General features: G+C 49.3%; 1 protein-coding gene across 4 annotated transcripts in view; it reads left to right on the forward strand.

The window, feature by feature from the left end:
* Slc2a9 (solute carrier family 2 member 9) overlaps positions 1 to 24,269 on the forward strand; it is a 124,463-nt gene that overhangs the window by 90,089 nt on the left and 10,105 nt on the right. For all 4 annotated transcript variants that reach the window (XM_050140987.1, XM_050140989.1, XM_050140988.1 and 1 more), the window contains 3 exons: positions 1,130 to 1,231; positions 3,088 to 3,163; positions 20,451 to 20,578. In XM_050140987.1, coding sequence (XP_049996944.1) covers positions 1,130 to 1,231; positions 3,088 to 3,163; positions 20,451 to 20,578 — 306 coding nt within the window. The remainder of the gene's footprint in view (positions 1 to 1,129; positions 1,232 to 3,087; positions 3,164 to 20,450; positions 20,579 to 24,269) is intronic.

The following is a 24,269-nucleotide window of genomic DNA, read 5'->3' on the forward strand; positions in this document are numbered from 1 at the left end:
TATCATTGGTGTTTTTTATTTTAGCCATTCTGACAGGTGTAAGATGGTATCTTAAAGTTGTCTTAATTTGCATTTCCCTGATCGCTAAGGAAGTTGAGCATGACCTTAAGTGTCTTTTGGCCATTTGAACTTCTTCTGTTGAGAGTTGAATGGAGGAAGAAAATGTGGTGCATGTACACAATGGAGTATTGTTCAGTCATAAAGAAAATGGAGATCATGACATTTGCAGGAAAGTCATTGGAACTTTAGATACTTATTTCAAACAAAATAATTCAGATTCAGAAAACAAATACTGCAAACTTTTCTGTGTGTGTGTGTCGTGGTGGGGGGCAAAGAATACTAGAAAAAAAGACCGTGAGAGAGGGAAAGAAGGTAGTGCCCTCAATAGGAATCTGTCCACCTTCAAGCCTTTGCCGGAGCTGACCCTCTCCGTGACTAGCTCAACCATGAGTCTATGTTCCTGGCCTTCTCACTTCCTGCTGGTGACCTCTTCCAGGTTATTTCATCTCTCTGACCCTTGATGCTCTTTCCTTATGAAACAGTGGGGGTGGGGAAGGGAAGTCACCCAATGTAAACAGCAAGCAGTGCCTTATTTAACCCATTCAGCCTCTTAGATGCCTTGGGGTGGGGTGGGTGAGGTAATGGTGTTTCTGTCCCTGTCACAGACTTTAGGACCTGAAGTCACAAGCGGAAGTCCACATAGCTGCAAAGTGGTAGAGCCAGGATATCAATCCAAGTCTGCCTGACTCTGGCAGTGGCCTATGGTCATTATAGCATAGGGTCATTGTCTTTACCCACCTTGGTGACAGACAGACACAAGTGCCAGTGGGAGGAGGCCAAGGATACTTCCAAAGCTGCACCAGTATAAGGTGGTTTTCCTGGATCACACCCTCTGTGTGAAACCAGCCTTCCAAGGCCTTCCATGGTCTTCCAAAGCCTTCCATGGTCTTCCACAGCCCTCCATGGCCTTCCACAGCCCTCTGTAGCCTTCCATAGCCTTCCACAATCTTCCATGGCCTTCCACAATCTTCCATGGCTGTCCACCATCAGTTCCCAGGACCGTGGTCCCTTGTTATTGGGCTCAACGTGAAATAACTGTGTCCCCTATTCTTTCTCTCTCTCACACCAGGGCCTGGTCATCGAGCGCCTAGGACGGAGACCTCTCCTCATTGGAGGCTTTGGGCTGATGGCCCTCTTCTTTGGGACCCTCACTGTGACCCTGACCCTGCAGGTGAAACATTGTGCCTGTCACTTTTTGCGGGGATCACCAGGGAGCTGGTTCTGGCTTCATCACTTTGGAGCCTTTGGCTTGTGGGCTCATCCTCTCAATAGATCTCTCCTGTAAGACATCTCTCCCAAGGAGCTTCCTTTTCAGTATACTGGTGGTTCCTGGAACTTGGAGACAAGAAACCCAACTTCTGGTCCTGTCAAAACCGCAGATGAGCTGTGTTGTAGTGAGCAGGAAGTTTCCCTTCCCTGACCCTCAAACTACCTATCTTTGGAGTGGAGGGATTATGTTAGATGCCCCTAAGGTATCCCTCCAGTAATCACCTCCTGACAAGGGGAGCTGGGCACTACCTGTCAGGTGACTTCTCAGTGACCACCCTGTCACCTGATTTCCTTGACGTGGAATCCTGGCTTTTCCACTTACCCCTCTGCTGGCTCCTCTTGGGTCTTAGCTCTACAGGGGCAAGTTGTCCTCTTTGCCTGAGATGCTGTGAGGACTGATGGACAGCCTGTGGGGTGAGCAATCCAGGAGCGTGCATGGGCCCATAGGGTAGGCGATCCAGGAGCATGCGTGGGTGGTGATGTGGGCAATCCAGGAGCATGCATGGGTATTTATGTGGAGGAACAATAATATCCACTATTGAGACAAAATTCAAGGTGTCTCTTTTTAAAACCTTACTATTTTCTTTTATGCATATGGGTGTTTTCCCCTGCATGTATGTCTGTGCACCACATGTGTAACTGGTGCCTGCTGAGTCCAGAGAGGGTGTCAGATCCCCTAAAACTAGAGTTAAATGTGGTTATGAATCACTAGGTAGGTGCTGGGAACAAACCTGGGTCCTCTGCAAGAGCAGCAAGTGTCCTTAACCGCTGAGCCATCTCTCCAGCCCCAGACTGTTTCCTTTTATATAGGGAAAGTCCAAATCATAAAAACAAGTGGCCAGAATTTTGCAGCGGGATGATGGCGGAGGTGGGGTTGGACCCCAGGGTCTCGATTACCAGCCCCACATCTGTCCCTTCTGCTCCCTCCCCTGCTCAGAGCAACTTGCGTTCATCAAGCACTGACTGAACTGATAAGTCTTGGTATTATTTTTAGGAATAAATTTTAACATTGAACGTTGGGCGTCATGGTCATCAGTCAGATATCCTAACGTTCCAAACAGTCCCAGAACGAGGCAAGAGTAGTGTGGTGACGTCAGAAGCCTGTCCCTCTGAGGTGGTGCTGAGCTGGCTCCTCCTTGGGGGAACAGTGTGCTGTAAGAGCTAGTATTTCCCCAGACCCAGACAAGATGTCATCCTGGACTGGGTGGCTATGCAGTGTCCTTGGCCCTCTGAGGTTCTGAGAGAGGGAGAGGAAGATGCTCTGGAGTCTTTCTTCTGCCTCAGGAATCTCCCTGGTCTAAGTCCTACCCAACAGGGCCTCAGAGCTCCCTCAACACCTGCCTGTAGGCGAGAGACAGGTCCTCTGGATGTTCCATGAGTGAGTTTAGCTCTGCACACTCATGGGAAGGCAGGAGTGTAGGCCCAGTGCTCTGCATGGTAAGGATGACAACAGGGAGAATTTCAATGTGGGAATACCCGAACGTTTCCCCCTGTGCTTTGCTTAGAACAAAGCATTCGATTGCTGTTACTTGTACACTTACCATTTCCTGCATGCTGGGGCCTGTGGGATTCTGCAGGCATCTTCTCCTTGCATCCCACGTCTGGGAAATCAGAGGGCAAAATGGCTGATGGTTGCCATTTGCAGCAACTGAGGCTTAGGGATATGAAATGGCCCATCACACAGGCGGAGTCAGGAAAAACGCAGGTCCCTGGACAGCTTGCTGTTCCTAGCCGGTTCACATTTACCTTCTCCTGCAGGACAAAGCCCCCTGGGTCCCTTACCTAAGCATTGTGTGCATCTTGGCCGTCATCGCCTCATTCTGCAGCGGCCCAGGTAGGACACCCTCTTGCGTTGTGCCTGGCCTGGGGGATTGGGTGGGGCTCAGATATCTCCTTCACTGGTGGGGAACTTTGGGCTCAGGAAGAGTAAAGCCTAATGTTGGGGGAAAGGGCGTGCCCCAGCTTTAGACCTTACTAAAGTGCAGTAGGCTGCCTTCAGTCTGCCCACAAGGGGCAGATGCATGCTAACCGACACACCTGCCGATGGTAAAGGCCTAGAGCCCAATAATGATGAACCTGCGGTGCTGTGTGCCAGGCTTAGGACCGACTTGTGAGGAATCAAAGATATCAAGTTACATCTGTGTCTTGGAGAAGGTGCAGGGTACTGGGGAAGTTCACTGATGATGTTGCCTAGGATGCATGAGTCACTGCTGATCAGCTGCACTGGAAGAGCTTGAGAGTAAACTCCCACGGGGTTCCTGGCAGGTCTAAGGAAGGTCACTGTCACTCAGTAGCAGGGGAACTCCCCAGCTGCAGACCCAGCCCCTATCCACCACATTGCACAGTGCCTGCTGACTATAGCTAGGTTGGGCAGAATCTCAGTGAACACAGTTCTACCATTCCCTAGCCGGGCATCAACCAGGAAAGTTTGTTGATTTTGTTGTGCCTCAGTTTCCCTTCTGTAAGATGGAGTGTTCTTGAAAGCCTTGCCATTTTCTTGGCCTTGTGACCATGTCCAGCTAGAGCCTCCCTCAGACTGGTGCTAAGAGGTAGGGCATCATTCAACACGGTTGCACACTCTCTCCCCGAGAGGATGTTCACAGTCTTGCTTTGCTTTTTCTCTATGTTGATGGAAAGACAAAATTGTGGGGCCGGGGCTCAGTCAGTCATATATCCCCAGGATCTTATAAATCAGTCATGGTGACACCTGCCTGTTAGGTATTTAGCAAAACAAACAGAATTAAACTTCTGTCTCATCTAGTGTTGCTTACTTTCAACTACCATGTTGGTGCCTATTTGTGACTGTTGGATGGAAAGCTTTTGTCCCCATCCCAACTATCAAGGAACTGTGATAAGATGGCGGGGGGGGGGGCATGAAATGGTCAGGGAAACACCAGGCACACCAACACATACACATATACCCACACCATGAAGGTGGGGTATTCAGAATGGCTAGAAGACAAGGGAGGCATTGTGCAGGCTAGATTCATGTCCACTTGACACAAGGGAGTCATTTTGGAAGAGGGGAATCTCAATTGAGAAAATGCCCTCCACCACATTGACCTGTGGATAAGCCCATGGTATATTTTCTTGATTGATAATTGATGTGGGAGAACCCATTCCACTGTGGGTATTAGGCTGCTGGTCTTGGGTGCTATGAGGAAGCAGGCTGAGTAAACCATAAGGAGCAAGCCAGTAAGCAGCACTCCTCCATGGCCTCTGCATCAGCTCCTGCCTCCGGGTTCCTGTCCTGACTTCTCTCAGTGATAGAATGTAGCCTTAGATCTGTAAGCTGAAATTAATACTGTCCTCCCCAAGTTGCTTTTGATCATGGTGTTTTATCACAGCAATAGAAACCCTAACTAAGACAGGTACCTACCTGGCAGGGCAGTGAACGGCCAGGAGGATAAACACCAGTACAGATTTGAGGTATGGACAGCAGCATCTACAGAGAGCATACAGTGTGCGAGGCCCTGTGTCTAAATGCTTAGACTCGCGCAAAAATACCGTGGGAATGTAATAGTACATCAAGACAGCTGCCCAGCCTTTCCCTGCCATCTGAGGGTGCTCCTGGGTCCACACGTAGCACATGAGGTCTCAGGAGAGACAGGCAGCTGTTGTCCAGTCACTTACACAGGACGTCACCTCATTTCACATTGACTGTGGGGTCTCTGCAAGCACCATGCCCAGCAGAGTGTCAACGCATATGAGTCGAGAAGCCAAATCCCATTCAACAGGACTCAGTAACCAGTGTTTGTCCAAACTTCAAGAGTCTGACACCGGGTGGTTTATTTCAGGCATATTTAAGCACAGCACAATTTGGAAAAATGTTTCTTGGTGATGATTAACACAATCCTATGGTTACATCAAAGCTCTTGTAAAGTACAAGTGACATCTTCCATAAAGATAGGTTCTACAGACTATATAGATAAACTGAGACAGCAGGTTTATTGTAAACAAACTTCATGGTAAGGGTCTGGAGACAGAGAGAAGATAGCTATAGACTGACTGAAATAAACATTAAAATCTTTGGGAGCTCATGAGGCCTGGCCATACAAACAGTACCGAGGTCAGCAAGCCGTTAATCACCTCCCTTCCAAGCCTTCTGGGCAGAAACATCTCTCCCTCTAAAGAGACAACCCCTCGTGTTTAACATTTCTGGTTTCCCTAGTGTTTATCTGTGAGCACAAAGACCTCCATGTCTCTTACCACTGATGACCAAAAGCGGCCCCTGACCCCTCCTGTGGGCCGGCCCTGGGCTACCTACTGATACTAGACCAGGGGCCTCCCACTATCAGCACTGAACCTACAGGATGCTCTCTTGCCTTCCTGCTCGCCAGTGCTATCCTGAGGTGGGATTGGCCTGTTAAGGAGAGAAATGACCAGGTCATTTTTTTATTCCTTTTGGTTTCACTCTTCCTATCCCAGGAACAGAAAACAGGTTAGAAGTAAGCCGCCAAATTCTTTCCTTCCAAACTAGTCTTATCCTCAGTTTATAGACTGAAAGGAAGGCGGTTCAGATTGATGCCTGCCTCACAGAGCTGAGAAACGCTGGGTTTGGACCTCACCATCTTGTCCTAAGACCCATGATACAGTCCTGGCTGATGAGCATTAGCTGTTGGCTGTTACTAGAGTAGAATTAGGTCCATTCTAAGATGGCCTACAAGGTTAGCAACTTCTTCGATGGCTCAGTGGCTAAAGGCATTTACCACCAAGCCTAAGGATGTGAGTTAGGCCCCTGGGACCTGCATGGTAGAAGGAGAGAACCACCAACCCCTACAGGCTGCCCTCTGACCTCCACATATGCACCCACACGTGCATCCATAAATATAATATATTTTTAATTACTCAGAGGAAAAGAGGCCCACACAGAGGATTCTGGATATGAGGAGGGGTTTCCATTTCCTTCTTCCCAGGACGAGGTTAACCTCCATCTTCATAAATCTACCCTGCACGCACCTACACAAGACCCAGTTCTGTCACCCTGTCCCTCTGACAGACCCTCCCAGCTGGAGGTGATTCTGCAGAATGCTGGTTTTCATAGCTTCCATGGGTTCCTGCTTCAGGCATCATCCCCACTCAGAAGTCAGGGACTGGCCTTGGGCTCTTAAATTCAGACCCCCCCCCCCAGTCATAGCACTTGGTAGTGACAGGAGAGCTTTCACATCTTAGGGAGTGACTCAGCTCTACACTGGTGCTCAGGGTCCCCTCCAGGGAGGTCACCTGCACCCTCCAAGTACAGATAAGCTTTCAGTCCTGACCCTTCATTCCCACACCCTGTGTTCACTCAGCAGCCATGCCTCTGCAGCAAGCAATCTCAGCCACCAGATGGGCTGCTTCTAGAACCACAATCAACTCACAGTGACAGTGCCCAGCCCAAGGCCTCAGGAGATTACCTATCCCAGGGAAGACCAGTCTGTGAGAGCTTTGCCATCTACTGAAGCCTTCAGGGCAGAGCCCAGCCCAGGAGGAGCTCTCTAGGACAGAGAGTAATAAGGATGCTGAGGGATAAATGGCTGAAAATCCCCACCCATGTGGCCTCCCCATAAGGAAATGACAGCAAGCCAGGGACCATCTGGAATTATCCTCCCAGGAGGAGGGAACACCATAGTTTTCCACAGACAGCTTTCCTAGGCAATCAATTTAAGGAGACATGACAGGGAATTGAAATTAGACAGAACGAAAGAACACAAGGGCAGCAGTTTCCTGCTACATATTTTACGTGTGTGCACAGCCCAAAGATGGCTCAGAGAATCCCATAAACAAGGCAGCTGAAAGCCTTGCTTTGAAGGACAGAAGATGTCTACACTTCATTTCCAGTCTGAAGGCTGTCATGAGGGCCTGACACCTGCAAGGGAATGTGGGCTTAGCGGATGGTCTTTGAGGGTAGGAATTAGGATGGCGATGAACATTCCAGATGATGAGGCTGACCCAATGGAATGTACCAGGTACCTACTTAGCACACATCTGGTATGAAAAGGGGTCCCCTCTACTTGTCATAATGCCCTGGCCCTGTGCAGCCTTTCCTGCAGGAAAACATGACCTGAGGCCTGGGTGAAGGACAGAAACAGGAGCCCTCCAGTTACATAGGCCAGAGTTCCACAGAGGTCCTAACATCTCAACCAAGCTCTCGCAGACCCCGTAGGAGCATCTAGAGTAAGGAGATGGGGACAGAGGTACCTGAAACAGGAGAAAGAGAGAACTGGCTGTGCCCTCATCATATCTACAGAGAAGGAAGAGGAAGGGGGCTATTCCTGACCTGGGGAGCCCTTGTGGAGTCAAACCGGGCATTAACCATTTTTTCAAGGGGTTTCCAGGGAAGGGAAATGACTAAGGGAAGGCCATGACTAGTATTCTAGACTCATACATTATCCCTTCTTGTGCTGTGTGTCTGTGAGATCCTGGAGCCAACTGCATGGCCTCAAGAATCTCATTTTGGGTTAAAGGGCAGAACAAGAATTCTGCCAATAGATTCCACCACCACTAGGTTAAGAGCCAACAGATATGAGCAGCTAGTGTGTGCATGGCTCCAGATATTCCTGCATGATGAAAACTGAGCAGGTGTAGGACCAAATGAGAGACTGCGGGAGGGAGAGAGAGGGAAGGAGAGAGAGAGAGAGAGAGAGAGAGAGAGAGAGAGAGAGAGAGAGAGAGAGAGAGAGAGAGAGAGGGAGAGAGAGGCAGAGAGAAGGAGAAAGAGGGAGAAAGACAGGCAAGCAGGCAGACAGACAGACAGACAGACAGACTCCCATGCATGGTTTTGGCCTCCTCACAACTGAACTAAGCAGTTTAGATGAAATTCAAATTGGGTAACTGTCCCCTGAGGAGTGAGAAAATTATGTCTAAAACAGAGTGACAGGAAAATTAAATTCTAGCCTTTGTGACTAAGTAGAAATTATTAGTTAGAAAAGCAGGTACATATATACTCATACAACTAGAATCATAAACTAAGCCACATCCTGACACCAAGCCAATATGTGGTCATGATTCTTGAAAGATAAACCCACATAATACAAAATTAGCTGTCATTGCCAAGGACATGCCAATGAATTTCTACCAAGGTGAGGTTTACCTCTGGGGTCACTAGCATGTGTTATTAATAGAAGCCCCCTTCTAGAAATGGAAATTCAGCCTCAAGCCCATGACCACACAGGGGCTTAGAGGGAGGTCCCTGTGCCATGAGCCTTCTACATTCTGTAAATGCTAAGATACAATGTAAAGTTGTCACTGCTCCAGGGCCTGGTCGATGTTCCCAGGCAGGGAAGTCAAATGGACTTACAGGACTATTGTGTGAATGGTCTCCTCAGATCTGAGGGTAAGGCTAGAAGACTTAGCAAGAGACAGAGGCCTGAGGACCAGCTACAGTGGGAAGCAGTCCCATCCTTGAGACCACCCAAACATGTGGGAAAACACATGGTAAGACTGTAGCCTGGAAGGAGGCTGTGTAGGGATGCAGAGTGGCTGCCTTGCAGGAGCTGTCTCCCTTCAAGCCCTGAGTGCCCTGATGTCACATTTCTATCAGTGAGTTTCTCCAAGATCCTAGTGACCAACTGGAGTACAAAAACCATATTCTCAGTGCATAGGGACCCAGATTAGGGAATGAGATGACAGAGGAAGGACTCAGGGCAGGAGGTTGAGAAAAGGAAACCTAGCTCAGAGTGAAATTGTTGTTTTAGTCTTGTTTCTATTGCTGTGGTAAAATCTCCTGGCAATAGTGACTTTGAATGAGAAAGGTTTATCTAGCTTACCATTACAGGTTAAAGTCCATGACTGCAGGGAAGCTAAGGCAGGAGTTTGAAGCAGGTAGTCACAGCTACAGTCAAGAGCAGAGAAATGAGTGCATTCATGTTTGTTAGTGCTCAGCACCTCTCTACACATATGCAATGTACAGGGAGTCTGTCTAGGGAGTGGCACTACCCCACTATGGGCCCGTTTGCCCACCTTTATGTACTCAAGAGGTACCCCACAGACAAGCCCACGGCTGCCATGGCTGGACAATGCCTTGTTGAGACTCTCTTCCTAGGGAGGTTTAGATTTGCCCCCCATGTTAGTCATTACTCAACACATTGCTTAAGACAACCAACTTAAAAACAGAAAGAGGTTATTTTTGACTCATAGTTTGGGAGGTTCTGGTCTATCTTAGCTAGGGTTGTATTGCTGTGTAGAGACACCATGACCACAACAATGCTTATAAAGGAAAACATATAATTGGAGACTGGCTTACAGTTCAGAGGTTTAGTTCATTATCATCATGGCAGGAAGCATGGCAACATGCAGGCAGACATGGTGCTAGAGAAGGAGTTGAGAGTTCTACATTTGGTTTAGCAAACAGCAGGGAGGGAGAGAGAGAGAGAGAGAGAGAGAGAGAGAGAGAGAGAGAGAGAGAGACTGGCTTAAGCTTCTAAAACCACAAAGCCTACCCCCAGTGGCACACTTCCTCCAACAAGGCCACACCTCCAATAATGCCACTCTTTATGTCTATGGGGGCCATTTGCATTTGAACCACCACAGGTCTGTGATGGGTTGGGTGCATAGGTGCTGGAATGAGGCAGTGTGTCATGAAAAGAGCACCTGGCAGAGCAAAGCTAATTGTACCACCAGCCAAGGGCCTCCCCTCCACAGTGAGAGAGCCTGCCATGCAACACCACCACTTTGAAGCTTCTACCATTCCCATGTGGAAGTTACAGAACTTGTCTGTGATGGCTCAGGCTGGTGTGCGAGTGGATATTTGGGTGATCTCCTCTCAAAAGGGTCATTTAAAGAATTTGTGGTAGACAGAAAACTGTGCGGAGAACACAGGGCAATGCTGTAGCCATAAATATCTTGTCCGTTGGCACATGACTGTGATCCCCAGGCTGAAGCCCTCTATCCATGAGTGGTGAGTAAAGCAAAGCCTTGCGCTGACAAGAACGTTCGCCACAAGTCAAGATCATGCTATTGGAAGGCAGAAGGCCTAGATGAACTCCTTCCAGAACATAGCATACTTGCTTTCAGCATTTTCTTGTCTTCAGAACCATGTGGCACAGAATGAAGAGGTTTCAGGGATTTTACACATCTGTGTGCGGTTACTCCTCTGTCTGAAGAGGGAATTCTGCATTTCCCTTTCTGCTTCATTTCATTGCTGTAGTCAGTTACCTGGGAAAGAGAAGGCATGGATGGCAGGGTGCGGTTCCTACATGATGAGGATTCATTGTCTCTTTCTCTGCAGTACTATGTGGTCTATCAGAGATATACACATAACAAGAAACGGATTTGCATTGCCCACACATTTTTTTTTTTTGTATTTGATTCCTTGGTTTGGAAAACAAGAGCTTGACCCTCAGAGGTTACCAAGAAATAGTCACATACTACCCCTGGTTTCTTTGACTAATGCATTCCTTGCCTTTGGGTTAGTTGACCTCGAGCTGACCCTGCAACCTTCATTGATTACTCCTGAGCCCTAACCCCTAGCCAAGACATAGAGTTGTTGTCCCTACGGGCCCGTGGCTGTGGGCTCAAGAACTCTGTGGTCTCTGAACTCTTACAAGTTTGCTGCAACTGGACCAGATTCTACAGGGACTTAGGCAAAGCCTCGACTCTCTTTGGGTCTCAGTTTCCCTCTCTGTGAGAAGAAGGGCTGTGACCAGATGAAGTGTTTCTAGTTACATGGCCACCCTTGAGTTCCCTCTTTGGGGTTGAACACTACTACTACCCTCAGGCCCCAATGGCCTAAGAACAGTATCTCCACACTGTTGCTAAGCAACAAGCCCAGCCAGAGCTACTTCCCTGAATCTGGAAGCCCCCAGACCCTGTCACCAGATCTGCCAGTGCCAGTCATGCTGTTAAAACTGCCCCCTGCCAGTGGCTGGAGAGATGGCTCAGAGGTTAAGAGCATTGCTTGCTCTTCCAAAGGTCCTGAGTTCAATTCCCAGCAACCACATGGTGGCTTACAACCATCTGTAATGAGGTCTGGTGCCCTTTTCTGGCCTGCAGAGATACACACAGACAAAATATTGTATACATAATAAATAAATAAATATTTTTAAAAAACTGCCTCCTTCCAACACCTCAGACAACCATAGAGACATGACTTCTTGCTCTCTGTTAGGAGGTCTGGGGCCTTGGGGTCCCCGCAGATGATGAGGCCCACAAGTTGCTCAAGTCAGCATACTCCAGGCTCAAGCTCTGTTTAATCAGATGCTAAGTCGCTCTAACCAAATGCTCAACATGAGTGACGTCAAGGAGGAAAGATTAAGTTTAGCTCAGGCCACAGTGCTTAGTTCCCTCAATGCCAGGACCCTGGTGGGCTGGAAGGTCAGAGTCGTAGGACTGAGCAGAAAGAGGATGTTCACCTCAGGTCAAACAGGAAGTGGGGCAGGGTGGGGAAGACTGAGACAGGTCAGTGAGACCTACATCCTCCAGTGAGGTCCTACATTAAGTTTACACACACACATACACAGAGAGAGAGAGAGAGAGAGAGAGAGACAGAGACAGAGAGAGAGAGAGACAGAGAGAGACAGAGACACAGAGACACAGAGACACAGACACAGACACAGACACAGACAGACAGAGACAGAGACAGAGACAGAGACAGAGACAGAGAGAGACAGCACTGCCATTTGGGGACCAAACTATTCAACAGATGAGTTCTGGAGGTAGGAGACACTTCATATTTCAACCATAACATGTTCCTCTTTTGTTTGATTGAATAACATCTGCCAAGACTCATGTCTCCTTGGGCCCTTAGAATGCAATGTTGCCTAGAAATAAGACCTTTGCAAACAGTTAGTTAAGGCTCATTGGAGGAACAAAAAAAGATCAGAAGTCACCAGGAAGGAGTGCTCCAAGACACACAGAGCAGATTCTCCCCTAGAGCCTTTGGCGTGAACAAGGCACTGCCGAATCCCAGGCTCCCAGCATCCAGGTCTGGGATGATAACTTTCTGTTTTATTAAGTGACCACATTTGTCTTCATTTGTTACAGCAGCCATAGGAAACTACTCTGACCCCTGTGATGGCCAGAAGGCACTTTGTCAACTCAGACAGCTATAGGCACAGAGAATTCCAAGGTCCTTGGGAATAAGAGACTTCCACCATCCAGTGTGATGGAGGCATGGGGCAGGCTGCTCAGTAAGGGTACAGGACATGCTCTGCTTGTCTAGGAAGGCCAGGGAGCTTTCAAAGTTCCTGTTAACGTCCTGCAGTTGAGTTCCTGCTCCACCAGGAGCATGGCCATGTGCATCCCTAGGCCCACAGCAGCTCTGCAAAAAGGACTTCCGTTCTCACTTCTGATGAGGATGTGAGCTCCAGGGAGCCTTGCTTAGTCCACACTGCATGCAATGAAGACATGCAATGAAGACACCCAGAATTTACCCGACACTGAGCCTGATGGCCCCCTCCCCACCCCACCTCCTTTCTCCCTCTCTCGCTGCTCCATTTCCCTTCTTATCTTTCCCCACAGCCACGGGTAGAGTTAATTAGGGAGCTTTCTGCCTGCAACTTGAGTAGGAATACACGGCTGTGTGCCTTGTGATTTTTCTGCCAAGCTCTCTTCAGAAAGGCTTGTCTTTAGAAGAAATCACAAGCAGTTTTCTTTCTTAAAAAAAGCTCTAAGTTCCAGTGGCTAAGCTGGAATGATTGATGGATTAATTGATGGATTGATTGATGGGTGAATTGATGGATTGATTGATTGATTTGGGTTTGTTCCTTGGTATTTCACATAATTTTTTTTAACTAAATTTTTGGGAATTTCACATCATGCACCCCCTATTTCCACTCACCTCCCTATCCCTCCGCACCCTCCCCTCACCCCTGCGGCATCCCCCCAAAAGAAATATTTTTAAAAAAATCAAAACAAAACAAAATAAGCAAGCCAACAAATAATAACAAACAAACTCTCGGCTCCGTCTCTCCCTCCTCGCCAATACCTCTCCGTTCGTCCTGGTGGCACTGGAAGCCTTGGTGTGTCATATGGTAGACCCTTTTGTCCAATCAGCTTTCCTTGCAAATGTCCATTGCAATGAGTCACTGATCTGGTTCAAGGCCTCTGGTTTCTGGTTCACCACCATCACTGGATCATCGCCGAACACTCTTCTCAGATATCCTGCAGCCGCCCTGAGTGATGGAGATCTGCATCCCAGTCCTTTCTTGAGCTCCAGCAGGTCCTAGTTGGGGTAGATGTTAGAGTGGGTCAATCCCAGGCCTGGTTGTGAACCTGGGTGGTAACTGAACTGGTTAGTCCAGGCCACTGGGGCTGCCCCCATCAGGTGAGGGGTGGAGCTGGCTCTCCTACACTCATGCCATCTTTAGTTCTCCCTGCTCATGGTGAGAGGTGGTGCTATCTCTCCCGAGTAGGGGATGCAGCTGTCCCACAAGGGTCGAGGCTAGCCCTTTGGCTGCAGTGTCCAGCGAGGGACAGGGCCAGCTATCTCAGGACTAGCATAGAGCAAGGCTGGCTCAGCATAGCCCTCTGATTTCATCTCGCATAGTTCCTATGGCCCCTGAGGTGACACAGGCCACAGACATCAATACAAACCACAGCTGCAGCAGGACCACAGACATGGCCCGCGGTAGCAGCTCAGGCCTAGAGGATACCTTGGCTCCAGGTGGCAGCTCAAGCCACCCAGATCAGCGTGGCTTGGTGGCAGCATGGCTTTTGGGCACCTACTCGGTCACCAGTGGCAGCCCAGACACTGGACATCCTTGTGGCCTTTGGTGGTAACATGGGCCACGAGGGTCACACAGACCCTGGCTGTGGTCCTTGGCAGCTCCCATGGCCTGGACATCACCATGGTGCCAGGGGGCCGGCAGGCCTCACCCATCAGCCTACTCCTCACGGCCTTTACTTCCGTTCTGCCACTTTTCGAGCCCATGAGCCATTCCGCTTCTCTTTCTGTTCCATTTCTCCACCACATACTTGTTCATCATAATGGGACCCTTGGGTGCTGGGCGGGCCCATGAATGTCTTCCTGCCAGCCAGATCTTGAGGACCCAGGCTGGCCTGTGGGTGGGGATTTTTTGTTTTTTTTTTTTTTTTGTTTTGTTTGTTTTGAAATAGTATGATGGTTATTCTTGGTTGTCAGTTTCACTACATCTGGAATTAACTAAAACGAAAGTGTCTGGATACACCTGTACGGAATTTTCTTCTTTCTTTTTTATTCTTCTCTCATATATTCCTTCCTGACTGCAGTTTCCCCTCCCTCTCTCCTCCCAGTCCCTACCCCCAAGACTTTTTTCTAAATTAAATCATTTGAATTGGGAAGACTCACTTCTAATCCAGATCTTTTGAAGGGGGAAAATCCAGGTCACGCCTTCTCCTGGTAGCCGTCCATGTAGAAAGGACACGGAAGAAGGAAGCTTTCTTTACCTGCTTTTTCCTGCTGGCAAGCCCATTCCTTCGCTAGATTTAGACTCTACAGTTCAGAGTCCACTTCTTTCAGATGCAGGCATGTACTAAAAACAAGCTGAGACAGCACAGTCTTGTGGACAGAACAACTGCTTTTAGGGGGGGCTGTCCCCTATCTCTCCTTTTCTCCTTCTATTTATTCACTATGCCTTTCAGCCCCACCTATCCTTTCTCCTGCTTTGCTATTGGCCGTTTAGCTTTTTATTAGACCATCAAGTGTTTTAGACAGGCAAAAATAACACAGCCTCACAGAGTTAAACAAATGCAACATAAAAGAACACAACACCCCTTTGCATTTTTAAACAATTGTTGCACAGCATAAACAAGTGTAGCACACCTTAACCTAATACTCCGCAACGCCCCAGCATCTCCAATACCATCATTGTTGCCGTTTTTTCCTGCTCTCACCATCAGCGCCCTCCTCATTTTCACCTCCGGCATCTTTATTGCGCAGTTGGTACATTCTGACATGGTACTGCATCCTTTATCTGTGCTGTCTCTTTCACAAGAAACTCGAGTTCCTTGAGACAGGAAGTGAGGCATTGCCCTTCATCTGCCTCCGCTTGTTAGAGCCTCACAGGCTGAGGAGGTGGTAGAAACAGGTCAGGAGGAAGCCGCCCCTCCGCTCCACAGCTGCTTTCACGGCTTTAGTGAGCAGACTCTTGTAGGCCTCAGGCGTCAACACCGGCCTTGTTTTAATTTGCACCTTTGCAAATGGGAAGCAATTACATGATAATGATTCGCTTCACTAATGTGTCAAAAAATCAGCTGCTAAAAATCAGGCAAAAGCAGCCCACTGCATTCATATTCTGACCATTGTTTTCTGTTCGTCTGAGGGAAGGCTCGCTCAGTTCAGGCAGCTCAGAGGTTTAGTTCCTGACGGGAAGCATGATGAGCGCAGACATGGTACTGAAGACGGCTGAGCGTTCTCCAGGCAGCAGAAGAGTGAGACAATGAGCCTGGCTTGAGCATCTCAAGCCTCAAAGTCCGCCCCCAGTGACACCCTTCCTGTAGCAACACCACACCTACTCCAACAAGGCTACACTATTCCTCCTAAAAGTGCCACTCACCATGAGCCCATGGGAGGCATTTTCATTCAAATCACCATAGAAGGCCTGCAGGTAGCCCAGAACTGAGTCCTATGGATACGTAAATGGCCAACTTCCAGGCAGAGGGTCTTCCCCACCTGCTAGATGGGTGGAGCCAGCAGGTGTACAGGGCACTGTGGGTGAACAGATGATGCCATCAACCCCAGAGCCAGGAAGGAATGATGGACAAAGAAGTTAGGGTGGGGGTGGTTTGCAGGCTTTTGATCTGGGAGAAGAAAAACGAGGATGGGGATTTCTGAGGAGAAGAGAGCTGGAGGCTGAGGGAGCAGCTGCCTCTGGAGGGGCCTCCCTGAGGACCCTAACACTACCTTTCAAGAGCCAGGAAGAGGAGGGCTGTGAATCCCTCAGAGGTCAAGTGCTTCCCAGCATGCACAAGTCTCTGGGTTCCAACACCAGCACAGCAAAACAAACAGGCAGGAAAAAACCATCTTCCTGAGTCTGGCCTGGAATGGGTCCAGCCCTGCAGCTGCCAGTTTGGAGCTCAGGGAAACTTTCTGCTTCCCAACCTTTACAGGGCTCTGCCTCTGGGTCTGGAGAGCTGACCTTGCAGAGGGCAGGTGCCTGGTCACAGCTAACCCAGGATGTCAGCGTGGTCCTGCTGCAGTGCACTCCCTGACATCTCCAACCCTGTCCCAGCCTGACACCTACAGCGCGGGCTGGAAAAGCTGGTGGGTGGGGGAGATGCCTGGAGAAGGGAGACAAGCTGTCTCGCCTGTGGGAGGAGTTAGAGGAAAGCAGGGGTGGGGGGAGTTAGAGGAGAGCAGGGGTGGGGGGAGTTAGAGGAGAGCAGGGGTGGGGGGAGTTAGAGGAGAGCAGGGGAGTGCAGAGCCTACTGTGATCTTTTATTGACCGTTGCCTTCCTCTGCCCCACTGTCCAGCACCTGGCTCCCTTCTGAGCATCCCTGCTCAGCCTCAGGCTGGCAGAGAAGGAGCCTGTTCCCAATGCTGGCTCTGCCACAGGTTCCTAGAACCACCTTTGGAGGCTCACTCTTCTGTGCCTCAGTGTCCTCTCCTGTGAACTGAGATAATACTGTCTACCTAGACAGGGTCTTGGGGACGGGAAAATGAATTACTATAACCACACAGGCAGCTTGTTGCGACTGTCAGTACATGGTAGATAGTATTTCAGGTAAGATATTCACTTTGACTCAGAAGAGTGCAGGGAAAGTCCTCTGCACTGGGGTCCCAGCCCCCTCTCTGCCCTGCCTCACCAAGATGATGTTTCTATGCCCTCATCAATGGCTTGTCTGAGGCAGATACCCAGCACACATGCCTCTGAACATGCTTGTACAATAGCCACCCACCCCCTTACACACTCAAAACATCTGAGTGGAAGACAGATCACTTGCTGTCTCTGCCATCAGATGACCACAAAAGTGCCGCCCTCAAGGGCTTGGATGGGAACATAGAAGTGTGCCTCCTTACCATCGGGCAGCCTCTGGGGAGCTTCCCATACATCCCGCCCTTAGCAAAGAGGCAGAGATTTGACTCTTATGACAGGCCAGTCATGCAGACACTAGAGCCATTGAGCAACAGCAGCATGTTATCGAATCTGAGGAAAAGTTCATTCTCCAGCCAGCTGGTCTCCAGCCAGTTAGTCTCTGCCCCACCCAGGTCCCAGACATGCCCCTCACCAAATGAATTGCCTGATCCATCCCTCCTCCGTCTGTCTGCTCTGTGTTTCCTGAAGTAGACTAATTTAGCGTCTTGGGATCAGTCACAGCTGGATTGCTTTCCTCTCTAAGCATTTAGGAGTTGATTAAGCTGAGATCCCACCGGGGTGATCAGGCCCACTTGTTTCTCAGGGACCCTGAGAAAATCCCTGATACTCTGCTGTGTAACTAGGACAGTAGGTCACCCTGGGTGTCACAGCGCATGATCCAGATGTCAACAGGAATTCAGGACAGAACAAGTCTGCTTGGACTAGGGTCTTGGGCAGAGTGGGACTTGAAAAAGCCGGGATGGGATTTCTCAGAGAGGACTCAAACCAGAAGCATCCTTGGAGAGATTTCCAGAGACAGCAGCAGTGGGCACCAGGCCAGAATGGAAGGTACATTGAAGAGCAACATGGTCCTACCAAGCTCTGGGAAGGTCCAGGGAAAATGCACCCTACAGGAAGGATTTAGGCCAACCTCTGCCTTGTGAAAAACCAACCAAGGCTTCAGCAAGACTGCCACAGACTAGTGGAGGTGGGACAGACATCCTAAGTTGGTGGGAAGTGTAACAGATGCAGCTAATGCCGAATCTGTTCCAGTGTCCTGGGTTGAAACCAGATAACAGAAGCTTTCAGGGCTGAAGATGCTGCCCCTTCAGAGCCAGGCTGTGGGCACCCAGCTCTAGAAGCGCCCTCTAGTGGAGGCTCTGTCATTCGCGTTCACCGAGTGAATAACCAAACGCATCCCTTCTGCAGTCTTAAAGACCAAGCCCTAAGTATGGGATCTGACAGTCTCAACTGGCCCTCTACCAAACCTAAATTTTAACTGCGGTACCTCCCAGGTTGAGTTCCCTACTCCACCCCACCCCAATGCTCAGTGTTGTCTGTTACAAGACTTCCTCTCTTTTGCATTCATCTGAGAAGTAAGTACCCATAAGAACATTGGTCCCCCATGTTTACTGGAGGATGAACTCCACCCCAGATATGAAGGAGCTTGTTCTGATAGACTTTGTGTTTCTTACCTGACAGTTCACCATTAAAACATAGTAGACCCCATCTTTAATGAGAATGAGTGGGGCCAGTTTGAACTCCCATGATCGTTTTCTCAAGACTTCAACAGCTTCCTTCTTTGACAGGAAGTTCTGAAGGGCATTGCTTCAGCCTGAGCATCATTTTGGAGCGATGAACTCTGTGGAGTGATGAACTCTAATGAAAACATGCTGATTGGCAGTTGGGAAGTGGAATGCTGTTTCTCTGCATGATGGATCTATGCAAATTCAAGATAGTATTTCTCTACCTCCGTGAAGACACAGGGAGCCGTGAAGCACTTGCCAGTATTTTCCACCCCTGTGGCAGGGTTTCTTTTGTGCCACCAACCAGCTCCCAAACCATAACATGGAGACTTATTATTAGTTATGAATGCTCTGCCTTATCTTATGCTTGTCTCACTAGCTCATAACTTATTTTAACCTATTTCTTTTCATCTACAGTTTGCTTCAGGGCTTTTACCGTTCTTTGTGTATCTCCTACTCCATGTTTGGCTGACTGGCAGCTGCCTGACTAGCTGGCCCTGGGTGTCTCCCTCTTTTTCTCCCTCATTCTCTTCTCTTTTCTTCTCTTCCTCTAATTTTCTCTCTCTCTCTCTCTCTCTCTCTCTCTCTCTCTCTCTCTCTCTCATATCATATCTAGATCCTTCCTCCTATCTCTCTGCCCACCAGCTAGCTCCACCTATTTTCTGTTCAGCATTAGACCAATCAGGTGCCTTAGGCAGACAGCATGAAACAGCAACACACCTTTACATAGTTAAACAAATGCGGCACAAATGCAACACACCTTTACAGAGTTAAAGTTAAGTATTCCACAACACCCCACCCCACACATTCACCAGAGTTCTCAGCGACTTGTTCTCTGCTGATGTCCCTGTCTGGATCCACACTCAGCCTCCAACTGACCCTGCTTTGCAGCAGCTGTTCAAGGTGGGCTTGTGTGCTCACCTGCCTGGCTGTGCTAGCCTATAGGTGTGCCTCTGTGGCAGCTGACTCAAAGGATCAGGGGCTATGGTAGTATTTTTCATCATTCTGATGAATTACTGGAAGAATCTATTCAAAAATGATTTGGGAATCACAGTTTCAGAGGTTTGGGTCTACAGGTCATAATGGGTTTTCTGGGCCTAATATGAGGATTGATGGGCAGAGCTGCTCACTCTGTGACAGATGGGAAGCAGGGGGGGGAGTGGCCAGCAATAATGCCTATCCTTCTAGGACATGCCTCTAGTGAAGGCAGGCCGCCATGGAGAGAGGACTGATTGTGCAGAGAGGCTCACTCCATAACAAACAGGAAGGGGGAGAGAGAGAGGTGGCCAGCAATGGCATGTAGCTTTTCAGAGAATGCCTCCCCTTCCTCTAACACACACCATGAAGGGATTGATCTATTGATTAAGTTGGAGTCCTCATGAACCAGTCACATCTCATGATTACACCCACCGGCTAGGGCCAAACTAACTGTTTGGGCAACAGTTCATAACCAAACCTTAAGTGTTCTAGTTTGGAGTCCGAGTCTAAAGTCAGGCTAATGCAAATGCTGTAAGCACATGGAGGGTGGTGAGGTTAAACCAAAAGCAGGGAGCCCGTGTGCATTAAATGTATCTTAGTCCTAGAAAGGTTGCTAGGAAGACAATCCCACCCTAGATGGAGCTGCATTGGTATCTCATCGATGTCTGTTGCCTTAATCACTCGTGTCCATGCAGCATGGGGTTTGTGCTGGATCTCAGCCTGTCCCCCAGTCTTCCATGAACTGGGTCAGGGAACTGTTTGTGTCTCTGGGACTGAGGGCTGCTAAGGCTCCAACCCTCCCTCATGCAGGTACAGCTGCTCCTGCCGAGACAGCACCCTTACTTCATGGCAGTCCAGCACCTAACGATGGAGGCCATGTGGAGGGTGAGGTCTCCTGAAGGCTTTGTTCCTGTGCCCTCACAGGTGGGATCCCGTTCATCCTGACCGGCGAGTTCTTCCAGCAGTCAGAGCGGCCAGCGGCCTTCATTATCGCAGGCACAGTCAACTGGCTCTCCAACTTCGCTGTGGGGCTCCTTTTCCCCTTCATGCAGGTATGCCTGACCAGGGGGCCTCCAGCCTTCACATTGCCTGGGGACTCTGAGACATGGTGAAATTTGTCTGGTTGCTTTCTGATGGGTGCCTCTTTCTCCATCTCTCTCCCCACCACTCTCTCTCTCCTGTCTCTTTGTCTCAACTCATACTGTGGTCCTGAGGAAGGAAGGATATGTACTTTGATGATGATCCTCTTCTCTCCCTCCTGTCCTTCCCTCCTATCCCTCCTTCCTCTTGTCCCTCTTTCCTCCCTATCCCACCTTCCTCCTCTTCTACCCCCTCCTTTCTCCTGTCCCTCCCTCCCTCCCATCCCTTTCCCCATTCTGTCCCTTTTTCATCTCTGTCCCTCCTCTCTCCCGTCCCTCCTCCCTCTGTCCCTTCTAGGAGCTGGTCCCAGATGCTATGGGCTGCCTCCTGAAGAATGGGTCACCTATTGCTTGACCCTATGACTTATAGGCCACTCTTGCCGTGTGCGCACCACTGTGTCAGACAAACCTCATAGAAATGTTGCTCTGTGTGTCCTACATACACTCTGAGCCTCCCAAAGAAGACAGTGATTGGTAGGAAAATGCCTACACATTTCAGAAGCAGATGCAAATTCACTAGGGTTTGCAGCGTTTGGGGAAACAAAAATGAGTGAGCCCCAGCCTGTGGGCTGTTAAAGACAGGGTTCTGAAGCTTATAGGCTGCTGGAGCTGTGCTTCTGTAGCACGCGGGCTGTTGGGGGTATAGTGCTCCTCAAAGATGTCTCAAAGGAAGAGGTACTGGAGTAGAGACATGAGAAAGATATGGAGCAGGGGAGTCTGGGAAGTATAAAGTCCAGGTTAGCCTAACAGCCGTGCAAACAAGCTGGTTCATGCTTGCCCTAGATGGGAAGCAATATAGGGGCTGATACAGCTGCAGCAGGGTGAGGCAGGAGGTGGCTGAGTAGAGAGTGAGCTCACGAACTTATCCGTAGGTCAGAGCATAAAAGACAAGGACTTTGCAAAGGTTGTGCACAGAGACAGAGCCCAGCAGCATCCAACTGGAACACCAACACCCAGGGCTCCCTGAGGCCCATGACACAGGTGTATCAACCTGGAGAGGGTGAGACTACATCACATACCCCCAACCACACACCTGTCATCTGTCCCCAAAGGGCATTTCAGTCCCATCATCCTTCCTGGCCCACTATTCCAAACACTGCTTAGTGCCAGCCCAGCATGTCCCAGTGACCCTAGTGCCAGCGAGAAAGCCCTGTCCCCCGCCCACCACGCCCAGCCATGGCACAGCTGTAGACCTGTGGGACAGCTGCTTCTCTCACAGCTGCAAACTCTACTCCACAGCCTCCAGGTCCTCCCCCACGGCCTTCAGCTACAGACAAGTCCACTGAGGCCAGGGAAGAGGTGGTTATTCCAGGCTCCAGGGCCCACCAAGTCCAGCTCCCCTACCCACTTGTCTTTACTCTGGTCATGTGCCGCTGCCTCCTCAACTCAGCAGCTGGAAGGCAGGTGCCCCATCCAGCCTCCAGGTCACCTTCGGCTGCATTTATACAATGGCTTCCCATCTCACAGTGCTACAGGTCCTTCCAGGGGCCACCGAAAACAGAGAGACCTATGCTTAGCACCCTCTTCCTTGGGGCCCCCTTTTCAGCTGCGGCCAGGACACAACAAGCTGGTTTTTCAATTGACCCTATACCTTCGGTGTGATTTTCCTGTTTGGTTAAAAACTAGCAGGCAGAGCCTGCGGTTAGTAAAACATCCATTTCATGGAGAAAATGAACTTCAGGTTGCCGGCTGGCTCTCTCCCACTCCTTCACAGCTGAGCCTTCCCAGGCTCAGGGTACACTCTCTGGGTCCGTGAAGCAGACCTGTCTTCTACACACCCGGGGGCGAGCAAAGTAGATCTTTTATTTCTATTTTTTTATTGATTTTTATTGAGCTCTACATTTTTCTCTGCCCCCCTCCCTGCCTCTCCCTTCCCCTTCAACCCTCTCCCAAGGTCCCCATGCTCCCAATTTACTCAGGAGATTTTGTCTTTTTCTACTTCCCATGTAGATTAGATCTATGTATGTCTCTCTTAGGGTCCTCATTGTTGTCTAAATTCTCTGAGATTGTGGTTTTCTTTGCTTTATGTTTACAAACCACTTATGAGCAAAGTAGATCTTATAGACACTACAGCCCTAATGCCATTCCTCCAGGCCAGGAGGGAGACGCGTCCATGGGTACATTCATGTAAACATCTATTGAGCGTTTGCCGTGTGCCTGAAGGCCATGAGATTCATCTGGGAGTTTAGGGTGTCTGGTGGCTGCTGGAGAAACACCCACCCCAGGTTCTGATGCAATGTGGAGGGGGTGGGATTACCAGCATGTGTCAAAACAGTGCAAATGATCTGAGCACATTACTAAGACTGAGCTCCCCCCCCCCCGACATCTGGTAACCCGTGAAGGATGGCAATCAGTGGGAACACATAGGAAATCGTGTGGGTGTTTCTGGAAGAGCTCCTTTTAGATACTCAGAGACAGGATTGCAATGAGAGACTGTGAGCAGAGACCTGGTGGCTGACAGTCTGTGGTTTACCAGGGATCCTGCGGTAAGGCCTGGGGCAAGTAAAGAGGGAAGGGAAGTACCTGCAAGGACAAGGTGAGGGTCCTGAGGCAGCAGGACCTGTGTGGAGGTGCTCTCCCCTAGCTGAGAGAGAGCCAGGGTGGCAACAGGCACTTTGCCCCCAGACCCCTGGGTCTCCACTCGCTTCTATGAAAGCAGTCAGCCATTGACCCTCAGCAGCCTGTTCTTCCAAGTGCTGGTTCAGTGGGAAGATTTGCATAATAGAAATGAGGCCTCATCAAGCAATAAAGGCCTTATCTGTAAGACAGTGGTTCCAGCTGGCCGCTTCTGACCAGAGCTCCCTCCCTGCAGAAGCCTTGCCTTCAAATTCAGCTACGTCTCAGTCCTTTCTCGGTGACCTCAATTAGCAGAAGCGCTACCTCGCGATCAGCTTGTTCCCCACAGGACAGGCATGGTTGTGACATGGGCTCTACAGCACAGAGGTTTCAAAATGATCAAGTCCCCACTGCCTTCCTACACATAGTAAAGGTATTTCATAGGTCACATAGGTTGTGCCAAACTTGGAAACTCATAACTTCTGCAGGTAAGCAATGGAGACACAGGAACCAGCTCAGGCCACAAAGAGAGTTCAAGATCATCAGCCTGGACTACACAAAATTTTATCTAAAAGCACACACACATACACAAATAAACAAACAAGAAAATGAAACAAAAGACCCATGGGTGGTATAGACACAAACATAGGTATTAGTGGATGGATAGAGAGATATAGAGCTAGATATTTCATAGATATATAAAAAGATGACATGTGTATAGTCAGATAATGAGTAGATTTGGGTCTATTTATCAAAGACATACACATAACTTTGCCCAGCATTAGGAGAACATTGTAGAACAAAAGAAATGAGAACAGTGATCAAGACTAAAAAATGAGAGAAACAAACACAGACAAGAAGGGGTCTCAGCATGGACCAGAGGGGTAGTGCATTAAGAAGTGGGGTGTATTGCAAGCTGAGGAGATTGCTCAGTGGGTAACAAATTTACCACACAGCAATGAGAACCTAAATCGAGACCCCAATTCCCAGCACCCAGGTAAAGCTGAACACCATAGGGCATCTTTAGTAATCCCAACACTGCAGCCGT

Source organism: Alexandromys fortis, unplaced genomic scaffold (genome assembly GCF_014885135.2).
Source record: "Alexandromys fortis isolate MF-2015 unplaced genomic scaffold, M_Fortis_MF-2015_v1.1 scaffold_7, whole genome shotgun sequence".
Classification (NCBI taxonomy): Eukaryota; Metazoa; Chordata; class Mammalia; order Rodentia; family Cricetidae; genus Alexandromys; species Alexandromys fortis.